At 38.4% G+C, this 14638-nt stretch overlaps 1 protein-coding gene across 6 annotated transcripts in view; it reads left to right on the top strand.

Annotated features, from left to right (window-relative positions):
* The window catches only part of GRIA3 (glutamate ionotropic receptor AMPA type subunit 3), a 262555-nt gene that overhangs the window by 189708 nt on the left and 58209 nt on the right, over positions 1–14638 (top strand). For 5 of the 6 annotated variants that reach the window (XM_054695576.1, XM_037511994.2, XM_037511993.2 and 2 more), the window contains one exon: positions 5172–5548. In XM_054695576.1, coding sequence (XP_054551551.1) covers positions 5172–5548 — 377 coding nt within the window. Of the gene's footprint in view, positions 1–5171; positions 5710–14638 lie in introns of all 6 variants that reach the window. The other variant, XR_005125435.2, reaches the window with a different exon arrangement.

Genomic DNA, 14638 nt, shown 5'->3' with positions numbered 1-14638 from the left:
TCTCATAAACAATGTGAGGTTTTCTAAACCCCTTTCTTTACCTGCAAGGAAAAGGCCCACTGCCCTAAATTCAGTCCCAAGTGATTTTCTCCCACAAATGCCACTTATTTTTTCCTTTTAAAACAAGGAAATGACCGTTTCTCTTAGAACTAGTGATTATTCAGACTAAAAGCGCCAAACCCATCAATTACATTTAAATGAGATCCCACGTGACTCTAGCGGGGCATTTGCAGGTCCTGAGCAGGAGGCGCAAGCACGTTGGCAAGGACGGAAGGTGGCTTTTTCTGTGATTCTCTTGGCATAACAAGGCTCTTTCTTGTTGATTCAGATGCTCTCTGCCAACAAACCCCACTAGCTTTCTGGCCCGTTCCAGTCTCCTAAGTATTTTCTGTTTCTAGGACCAGTTCTGGCCCCAGGCAAAAGGGTAAAATAGATAAACTTTGTCGTTGGCTCCCCTGCAGTTAGAAACTTGGCAGTAGCGATTCAGGAGGAAGTAGCGAATCAGGAGTCAGCTACCACGGGGTGAGAATTGAAGGTAGTAACACTGAACAGGTAATAACCCTGAAGTGAGAAAGTGAAGGACAGGACCTTCAAGGAGTCTTGCTTATTCCACAGACCTTCACTGATTATCTCCTAAGCCAGCAGGTTGTGTGAATACACTCAAGGGTAGAAAGTTGTACCTTGATTGAGAGAGCAGACATAAGGAAGAAAAGCCAGAGATGGCCTACTCAGAGGGAGGAGGAGAATCCTTCGTGTTTAGCACAGATTCGTTGAGTCAAGGAAAGAAGGTATGTAATTCAAAAGGCCAACAGTAGTGCTGAGCCTGTGATGTCTGGGAGAAGGTCTTTGAATGTGCAAACTAAGTATATAGTTCATGAGAGTAAGGGGCAGGACTGGACACGGTGCAGGTTTTCTGATCCAGCAGACCGGGTAAAGGAGGAGTCAGAGTCCTTAGTGGCTTTTTGCAGGTCTTTTTATTGGGATTTACCCGGTACACGGCAGGCAGGGGTGCTGGGGGGCCGGGAGGCTGGCAGGCCTCCCAGCCCCCAGCAAGTCTTCACTCTATCTGGGCTCCCTGGCGTTCTCTGCTTCTGCTGCTTCTTCTCTGCTTCTCTCTCGGCTTCTCTTTCAGCTTCTGCTGCTGCTGGTGTCCCCGTGACGCCGCCCTCAAAAGCACAGTCTTAGCCCAGGTGAATCCCATCTACCTAGGCCCACACCCTACTCCAGGTGCCGCCATCAGGCATGCATTCAGGACTTCAAGGATCCATCATCTATCCTGATGGCGGGAGGGCAGAAAAGCCTGACATTTTTCCTTACCCTACAATGAGGCAATGTCATTAAATTAGAGGGGGATTAACTTTAGATCATGGAAGCAGAAGAACAAAATGTTAAAATCAAGACGCAAGTAAACATCTATTCGTTTTTTTCTCTTCACAATTTTTTATTTTATTTTATATTTTTATATCATTTTTCATTTTTTGCACAATGTATGCTTTTTCATCTTGGTTATAGTCCCCATACAATTCTCACCCCCCTTATTTTGACCGTAATCCCTCCTACCACCCCACGTCATAGTGTGTCTCTGGCTTATAGTTGCTTGTTGATTTTGATTTTTACTTTATTATAATTAGTCTTTTTCCTGGTCCCTTATTTAGGTTTTCTAAATTCTTACTATGAGTGAGGCCATCCGGTACTTTTCTTTTTCTTTCTGCTTATTTCGCTGAGCATGATCCCTTCCAGCTCCATCCATGTTGCTTCAAATTGCATGAGTTTATCTGTTCTGATTGCTGAGTAGTATTCCATTGTGTATATGGAACTCTCCTGCACTGCTGTGGGAGTGCAAACTGGTCCAACCACTATAGAAAGCTGTGTGGAGATTCCTCAACCTACTAAAGATAGAGCTTCCCTATGATCCAGCAATTCCATTCCTAGGTATTTACCCAAAGGACACAGAAACATTAATTCCAAAGGGCACCTGCACCCCTATGTTTATAGCAGCACTATTTACAATAGCTAAGCTATGGAAACAACCCAGATGTCTCAAAATAGATGACTGGATCAAACATCTATTCTTTTAAAGAAGGTTGGTGGTGGCAGGGAGAGATGGCATCTAAGAGGGTAATGGGATCAAAAAAAGGTGAAAGGTGTGCTTTTTGTATCATTCTTGTTTGTTGTAAACAGAATTACTTGCGTAGGATTTCAGGTGAATAAGATCAATCAATGGTTTTCAGGTTATAGTAAACATTAGAATCACCTGGACGATCACTTGAGCCCCAGAGTTTCTTATTCTGGGAGTGGGACCTGAGAATTAGCATTTCTAACAAGCTCTTAAGTGACTCTGATGCTGCTAGTCCAAGGAACCACATTTTGACAACCACTGGAATAGATTGAGAAGGAAAAATTAGTAAAAGAATAAATGAAGCTGAAGAATATGGGATGCAAAGAATAAGTAGATCAAATCTTAGAGTGTCACTTTCCCTGAGATGGGAATAACAGAAGGGGTGTATGATGACACAGCAACGTGTCGAGAAGGAAACCAAGGACACTGACGTGATGGAGCTCACAGCAGATGGCTTCCATGCTCTCAATAAAGAGGCAGGATCACCTGCAGAGGAGAGGATTGGCAAGGATTGGCTACTGGGGAAGTTTAGAATATGTATCATTCACAGATTTAGAGGAGATTCAACTTTAGGGTGATAGATGATGTATTGAATTTTTTTAAGGATTTATTTATTTATGCATACAAGAACTGGGGTACAGGCCAGAGGCACAGGGGGTGAGAGGATTCACCATAGACAGAGTGAGGAACAGAACAGGCAGATTGACCGAAGTACATTGCTGAGGGTAGCAGCGGGCGAGTCAGGAGAGGTCTGCTGTGCCATGTGGGTTGCTCCCTGGCCGGCCGGGGATCGAACTCGTGCTACAGAGGCTGTGGTTAGCTTCATAGTTTGCCTCTAAACCCCTTGCACCACCAGGGAGGCCCTGGATTGAATTTTTTAAATAGTGAGTTTGGGATGAGTGTGAGACACCAAGGTACAGTTGTCAGCGGGCTGCTGGCCTTAATAAATGCAAACTTTTTGCACCTTCCACTAGGATATATGACGCCCTCCATGATGGTAAGGATTTTTGCCTCCCATTTGTCTTACACACTGCTTCATCCTTAGCACCTAGAATAGCGCTTCCACGGGCTAGACACTCAAATACACACTGGAAAGAACCTGAGAGACATTGGCTGAGACTGAGAATTGTACATAAGAGTAGAAATCAGCCAGCCTCTGTGGAGTTAGAACATTATGTGGTTAAGAGAGTTCTGAAATCTGAAGTTCAAGTGGCTCAGTTTCCCTTTTTCTAACATGGAAATGATCACGTACCAACCGCAAAGTTGCTGTGAGAATTAAATTCTATCACAGTGCCTCACACAGTAAATTGATATTAGCTAGCTGTTTATTGTCTGCATTTCCTCTCACGTTAATTAAGGCGTGTTTCATAATTAGTTTGAGTAAATGTAATTTAAGGTAGCAAAACGTCATTTCATTGAAAATATACTCATCTCACACTTTCTTCCCCACACTGGTAGAGATATTAAAACTCTATTTAACTTTAAAAATGGTTGTCAATGCTGGTGTTTTCACTCCATATCGGATATGCCATCCAATAACCTTTCCTTAGTCAGAAGCATTTTTCTAAGTGTACATTTTAAGGCCTGGCTCCAGACTAAAACCTACCTCTGTCACAAAGGAACAATTGTGGAAGACAAAAGAAATAAGTACAGAAATTCCTGGTGCCTATTTTCATGGGATTAATATGAAAACGTTGTCTACCTTCACCTGAGCTAATTATGCAGTGCACCTACTGACATTTATTGACTCAATACATGGTGACTACAACTGATATTTATCACTGGAAATTATAGCTTACTATATAAATGAATATGTATTCTAATAACTGCTTTACCCTTCTTATTTCTCATGCAGAATTTGTTCATGTTTATATATATCATATTAATAATCAACTTTTTTAAGCACTTAGTTTCTTTAGGATCAGTTGCAGTGATAGAAAATCGAGTCTTAAAAGAACCTCCACTTTAAATAATAATAAATTTAAAAACAACAAAATTAGCAGACAACTATAAATCAGAGACATTCTGCAAGGGACGGGGAAGTAGAGGAATCAAAACAGGGAAGAGCAAAGCACAAGGGACTATGGCGATGGTTCATGGGTGAATTGGTGGTGGGAATTTTATGGGAAATACATCTGAGAGGGCAGCATTCAAAAAAGATAAACACATGCAATTTGCAGCAACATGGATGGCGCTGGAAGGGATCATGCTCAGCGAAATAAGCCAGAAAGAAAAAGAAAAATACCGGATGGTCTCACTCATAGCAGGAATCTAGAAAACTTAAATAAAGGACCAGGAAAATGAATAACTATAAGAAAGTGAAAATCAAAATCAACAAAAAACTATGAACCAGAGACACTCTGTGGGGGGTGGGGGGCAGGGAGGGGAGGGATTCGGGTCAAAATAAGGGGGTTGCAATTGCATGGGGAATATAAAAATAAAATTTATTAAAAAAAAGAAATACATCTGAGAGGAGAAAGCATACAAGTATGCATTGTACAAAAATAAACAATGATGTAATATATATGTATAAATTAATAAAAATTTTTTAAAAACCTGTTTTAATAGACATACTCTCAAAAACACTCAAGTATTAAGCTGAGTACTGTGGCACCTCACGATGAAGAGGTGGGCAAATATAAGAAATACAAACTATTATGCTTGCCACATAAGAATTTCCTGTCAAGTGAGGTAGCTAAGACATAACATTATGAAAATTAAAATATGAAAGCCAGAGTTTTAATTGTGGCATGTCACAAGGGGAATACAGTTTAAGTTGTAAGGTGGCAAAAAACATAAAAATTCAGTCAGTTGCCCTCAGTCTGTATGTCTCACAAGACAAAAGGCCAGGCAGGGAGCTTCCTTTTCTTGACTCGCCCTCAAGGTAAAGCATTTGAGAACCTATTTAATGCTACTACTTTTCTAACCAAAGCATTGACAAATTGACTGGTTATAGTCACATAAGACTATATTCTCACCAAAGACATATATTACATGGCAAATGACTGATGGAAATATTGTCTCTAAACGTAAAAAATTTTTTTTTTTCCAGAGGGCTGACATAGCTGTTGCTCCACTCACTATAACGCTGGTCCGTGAAGAAGTCATAGATTTCTCAAAGCCATTTATGAGCCTGGGCATCTCCATCATGATAAAGAAGCCTCAGAAATCAAAACCAGGCGTATTCTCCTTTCTGGATCCCTTGGCTTATGAAATCTGGATGTGCATCGTTTTCGCCTACATTGGAGTCAGCGTAGTTCTTTTCCTAGTCAGCAGATTCAGCCCTTATGAATGGCACTTGGAAGACAACAATGAAGAACCCCGTGACCCACAAAGCCCTCCTGATCCTCCAAACGAATTTGGAATATTTAACAGTCTGTGGTTTTCCTTGGGTGCCTTTATGCAGCAAGGATGTGATATTTCGCCAAGGTTTGTTTCTATGTTATACCCAATGTTTCCTTGCATTTTGTCGCCATGACTCATTCATGTACATCTGATCGCCACCCATCTCAAGTCCAGATTTTTTCATTCATCTTTTTCATCCAGTGGTAAATTGTCATCGAGCCATTCCATCTGCCTGCATCCATCAAGTGAGTGTGTTCTTGGTGTTGCTTTGAACGCCTTTCCTACTTTTCTATAGTTTAGCATATGTAAACACATTATAGCAGATATGTGAATTCTGGGTCAAGGTAACATTGCCAGCTAAATATTAATATTCAGATAATCCTAATACTAAATCATGAGCAGATTAAATAGGCATGGTTTCCTCATTAATTAAGCTACTTTCTCATTTGTCCAGACATTGGATGTAGAAAAGATATGAAAGTAGAAAACTTCTTTAAATCCCACCTACCTTCCCCTTTTTTTCATTTGCAGACTGCCAAGAACTAGTCATTGTAATATCTTGTCCAAATTTTATAACTAATATTCTAAAACTGCTTAAAGAAAATACAGGAGAAAGTCTGTGATCTTAGATTGGATGGAGTTTTCAGAACACAAAAAGCACAATTTTAAAAATTGATGAACATAACTTCATCAAAATTCAAAACTTCTGCCTTTCAAAAGACACAGTTAAGAAAATGAAAGCACAAGCCATAGACTGTGAGAAATATTAGCAAATCACATATCAATAAAGGACTTGGATCCAGAATAAAGATCTCTTTGAACAGAATAAGACTAGCAACCCAATTGTTAAGTGGACAAAAGATTTGAATAGGCAGATATATTCCCAAAGAAGATATGCAAATAGCTGATAAGTTCATAACATGTTCAACATTAGTTATTAGGGAAATGCAAATTAAAATCAAAATATACCACTAGAATGGCTATAGTCAAAAAGATAGACAATACCAAGTAGTACAATGACTGGACAATGACTGTACAATGACTGTACAATGACTGTAACTCTCATCCATTAGTAGTGTATACAAAATGCTACAGCCAAATTGGAAAATGATTTGGTAGTTTCTTGCAGTTAGACATGCACTTAAAATATGACACAGTAATTCCACTCTTACGTACTGAAAAGAAAGGAAAATATTTCCACGCAGAAGCTTTATTTATAATAGCCAAAAAATGGAAATGACCTCAATGTCCATCAACAGGTAAATGGATAAACAACATGCAGCATATCCGTACAATAGAATACTATTCAGCAATATAAGAGACCAAACTACTGACACATGTTACAACATGTATGAACTTAGAAAACGTGTGCTAAATGAAAGATGTGAGGTGAGGCACAAAAGGTCACATGTAACATGAGTATCCCATATTGTATCATTCCGTTTGCCAAAATAGGCAAATCTATAGACAGAAAGTACATTAGCAGTTTCCAGAGGCTGGGAGAGAGATGAGGGGGGCTAATCAGGATCAGGCATATGGTAAGGCAAGCAAAGGTGAGTAGAGTGAGTGCAAGGGTCGGTTCTGGTCTTTATCTAAAATTTTCTATTTTGTTCACCATGGATTTTTGGCATTAATTTTTATTTTTTAAATACTGTGCTAAAATACCATTTATCACTATTAATGAAATTTTGACACTCCCTTAAATTTTGCACATGGAGTAAATGCCCCATCCTAGCCCTCGCCCCACCAGGATTAACTTGATGAAACTTGATGGAACTTGATGTAAATGTTCCAAAACCAGATTGTGACAATGATTATACAACTCTCAATTTCCTAAAATCATTAGCTATATGTATGCTTCCTTTGGCAAATTTTATGGTATGCAAGTGTTACCTCAGTAACATTATTGAAAATATTGAATTTGAATATCCTAGGCCCTACCTACTTAGTTTAAGTGTTAACTAAACAAAAGTGGTGGTAACTTAATTCATAGTCATAAAATATTGTAAGCAAATGTCACATCTTTGTAATCAGAGAAAAAATTGGGTTTTTTTCTAAAATAAAAATGTGTGGTATTGGCAAAATTGAACATTAATCCAAATACTTAGTAGAATTGATTATACAAATAGAACTTTTCATTTAGAATATAAGGACTCAGAAGGTTACCTACCATGTTTTTACAGCACACTTCGTTTTGAGATCATCTATTTGAAGCACAAAACATTTAAAATGAAACTTTGCAATATAATTCACTAACATTTTCAGCAGTTACTCAGTGTTACGTTGTAGAGTCAGACTCATTTATATGTCATATTTTTTACCACCCTCAATCTGTTTGGTCAGATTCTCCAAATTATTTTATTTCTATTCCTTTTGTGCTTAGAATGTTATACATTTTGTGATATCATCTGGGAGTTCATTTGTTTTGTTAGTTTCTTTTATTTTTTCAGTGTTTGCTTCAAGAGACTAAGGTTTCTGAATGAGTCCATAATTGAATGATTTTTAACATGGCTGGTAATCTATGTTGAGACAATGCTAAAGAGTCATTAAGGCTGGAGATTTTATTGGTTTCTGCAAGTGAATTTCTAAAACTAAATTTGTGATATCCCCAATGGAGTGCTGCATGCTCAAATAGGACTCTTAAAAAGCCATTTGTTTTTAGAAGTATTTATGCATATTGCTTCATTAAGTAATAACTTAAAGATGATGGCCTGAAAATGACACACTGGACAGATTTTTTATTTCGTGGAAAAACAGAAGCTGTGACTCTGCTGTGGCACTGAAATATATCACATGCTTTTTTTTCAAAATAGTAATTTTATTATACTGTACTAGATATTATCATACAGAGCAATGGCTTTCAAATTTTTGATGATGGCCCTCAGTGAAAGATACATTTTTCATCACCACTCAGTACACATGTATGTATATCACCAGACTTTCACCAGACATTGTTACCCTTACAGTGTGCTGTGTGCTGATATGATCTGCTCTGTTTCACTTTTTTTTTTTTTAAATGCTGGCAGCAACTCAACCCAGCCATAGAGGACATAGATTATGGACTAACACTGGTCTAGAGTAATAAGTATTATCCCCATTTTGCTTTTGGGTAATAAATAATTACCTCTATGACTTCTACATTTTCTGCCAACTGGGTGAGCTCCCCTTCCATACTGTTTTTCATGTTCTTCAAAAGAAATTATATCATTAAGCCTCTTGATAAAATGTTATGCTGTTTGGCATATTTACTGTATACAAGTAAGGAGGAGACACGTTCCTCCTTATCTTGAGAGTTCTATTGGTTGCTTATATATTTGCTCTCAACTGTATAGCAGCAAACACCACTGCGTTATGCTCCTCTATGAACAGATCTCCACATTCCCCATAATAATATACTTATACTATATAATTCCTACTTGCCTTGACTGCAAACACTAGCATTAGACTTTATTTCTGTCTAATGGCCATATTTGGAATGCTCTCCAGAAAGCCCCAATGTGAGCATGCATCACTTTTTTCGAAATTGAAGTGATTTAAGGAATTATAAGAGACCACATTTAAAAATAGAATTATCATATATTGTAGCATAAGGAGATGGTCAGGAGCAAATTAATCCAACTGCTTCCTTTTCCAAAAAGCAGAGGGACAACCATCTTCATTGAATTCCTATTGTGTGTGGCAGCTTTACCTACATTATTATGTGGAGTTTAATCTTCAAAATACTGCCACAAATCGGGCATTACACTTATTTGTAAGTTGAAGAAAGTGCCATTCAAGTTAAATAATTTTCCCTGTTTCACAGCTGTAATGGCTAAGCCAGATTCAAACTTACCCCCCAAACCCATGCTCTTTTCACTTTGTGATGCTTTTCTCAGTATCATAAACCAAGGACCAGTATCCAGAGAGATAATGTAATGGAACCTCAGGTCAGAGGTTTTAAGAGCCAGTTGTGAATTCATTTCCAATACCACACAATGCCTCCTACTACCAGCCTAAAGGTACAGTGTTTGTTCCATTATTTTCCTCATGCTCAGGCACAAAAGCTGTTTTCCATTTCCCGACCTCTGATGAAGCTCCGTGTTTACCTTGGTTGTTAAAGAAAGTAGGTAGTGAGCGTCTAAAATGCTGCTGAGCATATGTTCACTCAGAGAAAAAGACAGGGAAATTAGCAACAAGACATTATGAGGAAAGCTGAGCATCATTCCATTTTCTATCAAAGTGTCCGACAGCATCCTACATGCTTAAAGAGTCTATGTCAATACTAGGCTTGATATTTTCAACTACCCCAGTTTTTTTAGTGTGGACAATTTTACTGAAGACTGAATCAACTTTAGAGAGAGTAATCAGTGTAATAAGGTGAGGTTTATCCATACGAACTGATTTGTTGAAGGGAGTCGGGTGAGGGTATAAGGTGATTCCATTCAACCTGCCTCCTGAAAGTGCTGAGGAGATAGGCAGTGGGTATATGCAAGGGCAGCAACACAGAGGTTACATGTGTGGGTACTGGAGTTAGTCTCACTAGATTCACAATCTGCCTAGCAGCTGTGTAACTTGGGACAAGTTACGAAATCTTGCTAACCTTCATTCCTTGTCTGTAAAATATAAAGCTCAGGGTTTGGTATAGAGTAAGTTCTCAATGTTATTATGTTTTATTATTAGTTATTATGCTTATTAAACTGGCTGCTCTTAGCCATCCTAGTGTCACAAATACTAATACTTAATAATGCACTTTTATTCTCATCCCTAACTCTCCTTAGGAATATAACTGAGATTTTAGCTACTGCCACAAAAAGCTGATTTCTGATGAGAAATAACCAACATTTTTTCTGGAACCTGTACAGCACTTTCCTTAAGGACACACCACCCCACCACTTGCAAATATTTTGATTATTTTATTCCACAATGGCCTACTTATATTAACAAGAGGCTGCAATTTTCAAAACCTAAAATTTATTTCCTTTGTAAAACTTCAATGGAACCACTGAGCATACCAGAGCCTAAATCCTTCCTGACAAATGCTCCCCCTGCTGACTTTCTTTGAAGCTGCAAGGACATCTTGCGGGCTAGCCAAGTTGAAAATAACAGGGCTGGGGGAATGACAATAGATGAAACCGGGAGAACACACTAACTTGAATCTAATATGTTTTAAACCTGTCAGATTCTTTAGAGGAGAGGGCAGGGGATCTGTCCAGGTTAGCTGACACATACATTCTCCTTTCAAATGGAAAGTATGTGCAGAATAAAAGACATGAAGTATATAAAATGAATGGGATAAAAGACAATAGAACTTTTTGACCTCATTTTAAGCAAAATCCTTTCCTTTGCTGATGTATGACCAGTGACTTCATCCTACTACAAATTCACTTGAAAGCAGTAGTGATGTGGTAATAAATTAATGAGGTAATAGCAGGATTTTTATTACAACTATTTCATGACTTTTCTGGCTGAAAGCCGTAGTTTTCAGTCTTCGGGACTTGGTTACTTACTCCCATCAGAGAAGACTATAAGAGTTAAAGATTGATTCTGCACATTTTTAAAAAATTTATCTTAGACACAGCTTTGAAACGAGTGTAGGAATGATGCACACTTTGGGAGAAAAGGGAGGGGAAAACAAATGATAAAGAGTTTTGCAAAGGAAAAGTGGTTTGCAGTTCTAGCTCATCGTCCTGTGAAGCTAGTAAAGTGCAGATTTCAAAATTTACTTACAGGCTGAAGGTTAAAGCTCATAGCTCACTTTTATTATCACTTTAGAGGTCATAAAATACATTTTATTATTATTTCAGAAACTCTAGTTTCTTGTGATTGCAGATAACAAGAGCATCACATACTATTTTTGCAATGTTTTGTGTCTTTTTCTCATTGCTAATTTACTTTCATTAACTTCACGCATCCCCTTACATCTCTCCAAAAGGTATAATCTGCTCCTTATAATGCATTTTTATAAATACTAACTTGTGGCATTTTACAGTCATTTCATTATGCTAACCTCAAATTCTGTCTTGTACAACAAAACTATCTGAAATGAATGTTAAACACTTTGAAGCTGCATTAATGGAGGGAAAGATACTCGAAAATGACAGATCTTTTTAACTCAACTATAAAGTCTTGTCTGGTTTTAATAGATCCTTTTTAAATTGTGATGGGGCTGACCCATCAGTCATGTTCTACATGGCCTCCATGTGAAATGTGGGCTTAGATGGCTACAGTTTCACTAATGAGAGAAGGGCAATGTAAAAGTTCTTATAGAGTTTCTTCCCTATGCGTTCCAATGTACTTTTTCTCAGGGAAAGGATTATAAGTATTCATGCCATACTCACAAAGAAAGTGGTAGAAATTCCTCCAAGATTCTGGTCAAAGCTTCTACTGACATGAGAAGAGAATGTTAAATGCAAGTGTGTACAATCAACATTGATTCAAAGGAAGCTTCTTTTTCCATCTCTGCTGAGGCTTATGGATACTATTACACCATTTCTATGTGGCAATGCATCCAAATTCTCCATACTCCTAGGTAATGTCACAATATTAACCACATAATTGCCAAAGTCAATAGTCAGGAAGACAAGAGGTCACAAAAATGACCATTTTGCATTTAGGTTTATTTTCAGTCATGTCAACAACCAATCTCAGCTGAGTCATACAGATCAACCACTTGATTATTGAGTCAACCATTAAGGTGGCCAAAATAACCAGATTATGATATGCAGCTTGATTTTAAATCATACAGACACAGTCATACTCCATTAGCCTCAATAGAAAGGCACAAGTGTAATTTCCATAAATTACTGTATTTTTCTGCACATTTCAAGTAGACAATGCATAAACTACCATTAGTATTCGCAGCAGCAGAATCCACTCCTTTCTATACCAAACCATGATTCTGAAAACACTCCAAAATCAGTTTTCCCCTTGGTCTCAGTCAAACCCCCATCATTCCAAACAACGGTGACATTCACAGTTCATTCCAGATGAACAATAGACAATAAACAATAATTATCCAAACAAGCATGGTTTTCCTACAACTATATTTCTCAGTGTTTATAGGAAAATCAGACCTTCTATAATTTACACACTATTCTGGATTTTCTCAAATAAAATACCAATGTTTTATATTATAGATATGTGGGTATTTCTTTCCTAGTACATAAAGGTAGATATTTTGTTTCCTATTTCCTTCTCTGCACCTTAGTTCCGTTATAGGTAAATTTCCTTTCTATCTGCAAAATAGCACCTCACCATAAGGATGAAGGATTAGAAGTGTTGACACATGTAAAGCAATTAGAACAGAGTCTGGCACATAGAAAGTGCCCAATAAGGGTTAGCTATTATTGTTATCACTTTTATTACCCTATTACTACAGATGCTACTTTGGAGCATTAATCTTTTATACGGTAAAATTATTTCCAGAGTCAGATCAGTCCAGAATAAATTAACTATGTATGGCAGCAATGAAGAAAGGCTCTGAAAGGTCCAAATTCATAATTGAAATATTCTGTATACTTTTAGCATGAGGAAGTATGACACAGTCTTTCTGACTCATCCAGATGTTTTTACTTCTTCTGATTAAAGGGGAAATGTTCCCAGATGAAATCATGAGTTTAACCATTCGTTAGAAAAATCTCTTGGAAAGCAGATTTTCACATCTGAGAGGCTAAAAGTGATTATATTCAGAAATAAATAAATAAGGGTCGTTCTAAGCATCCAGGGACCAACAGAATTTACAGACTTTTTCAAATCAAAAAAGAATACGAAACACCTGACAAAAGTATTTGACTGGGGTGTAAAATGTAAAAGAACTAAAGTTTCCAGAGGGTAATGAAAGGTTATCTTGGGACATAGGAATTTATATTTGCTTCATAGTGGTAAAATGCAAGTACAGACAGAGAAGGGCTTGATTCACCGGCTTTCAGCCCAGAACTGCCCTCTTCGCACAGAGTCTGGAGACGTGCCAGGCTCCTACGCCTATTCTTGACTTTATGAGAGTGGGTTCTTTCCTTTGGGCTTTTCTGGGCACGGGAGAAGATAGCCTGATCAAGATGGCACTCTGCCACAGAGCAGAACTATCCTAGGGATAATGTGGCAATGTTTTCTAAAACCTAGGGACCAGATTTTCATTTCTGTAGACAGAGTCAGCCTTCAGCAACGTTGTGAAAGAGATGAAGTTTCCTCAGTACCAGCCAGTACCCATCACTGAGCATTTAATGCCCTCACACAGCCCCTTAAATTCCCACAGACCCTTCTCCCTGAGTGAGTAGCTCTCACGATGTATGACCATGCCTGGCAGTCCCAGCTCACCCGGGCTTTATAAAAATGCTGCTTTAGTCCAACCCCCAGAGACTCTGACTTCATTGGTCTGGAGTACAGCCTAGGCAAATTTTTTTTTGGTCACTTTGTTTGGTCCCTAGCTCCCCAGACTGTACTGATGTGCAGGCAGCGTTGAGCATCGCTGATGTCGAAGAGCAATGTTGCTTGGTTTGGTCTGCAGACCATTGCACTCACCTGTGAGCCTTCAGAAGGGCAACTTCTTGAGTGCTTAGATATTTTGAATCTGAATTTTAGCAAACACTCCAGGTAATGTGAGTGCACCGTGGCATTTAAGAACAAAAAGTTCCCCTTAATAAACCTTGCCTATCTGCTGTCCTATTCTTTTGTTTTGTTTTTGTTTTTGTGGGACCCTCACCGGTGGCCGGGGATTGAACTGGCACTGCAGAGGCTGCGGGCAGCCTTGCAATCCAGAGCTCAACCGCTGCGCCACCAGGGGAGGCCCTGTCCTATTCTTTACTAGTTGCACAGACTAATCCAGATAATGTGATAATGGGTGCTGCTCAAGTAAAGTAGTACATCTTGATCAAACCTCCTGAAGAAAACAGAGGATAATGACATTAGTAAGAATTTCCGTGGTATCCCAGTAAGGATGGTTTTGTTTGTTTTGGCTACTTGGCGTGGAGGGTCAGGGGAGCCTGGAGGAGAGAAAAACCTTTAAGTGCCTCTCAAATCCTTTTATATATTTTCCTACTTAAAGCCTGTACTGTGTCTTAAGGATTAATTTGTAAAAGGGAAGAGTCTCCATCTCTGTAGCTTAAGCTCCTGAGACCCACCAGCCATTTATAGGAAGGAGATAATAAATATTATTTTATGGCTTCCTTGTCTCATGGGTGACCATCTCTTCAAAATGGC

Source organism: Talpa occidentalis, unplaced genomic scaffold (assembly GCF_014898055.3).
Source record: "Talpa occidentalis isolate TD23 unplaced genomic scaffold, MPIMG_talOcc4v2.1 talOcc4.15, whole genome shotgun sequence".
Taxonomy (NCBI): Eukaryota; Metazoa; Chordata; class Mammalia; order Eulipotyphla; family Talpidae; genus Talpa; species Talpa occidentalis.
The sequence above is the reverse complement of the archived record's forward strand: the minus strand, read 5'-3'. Positions and strand labels throughout refer to the sequence as shown.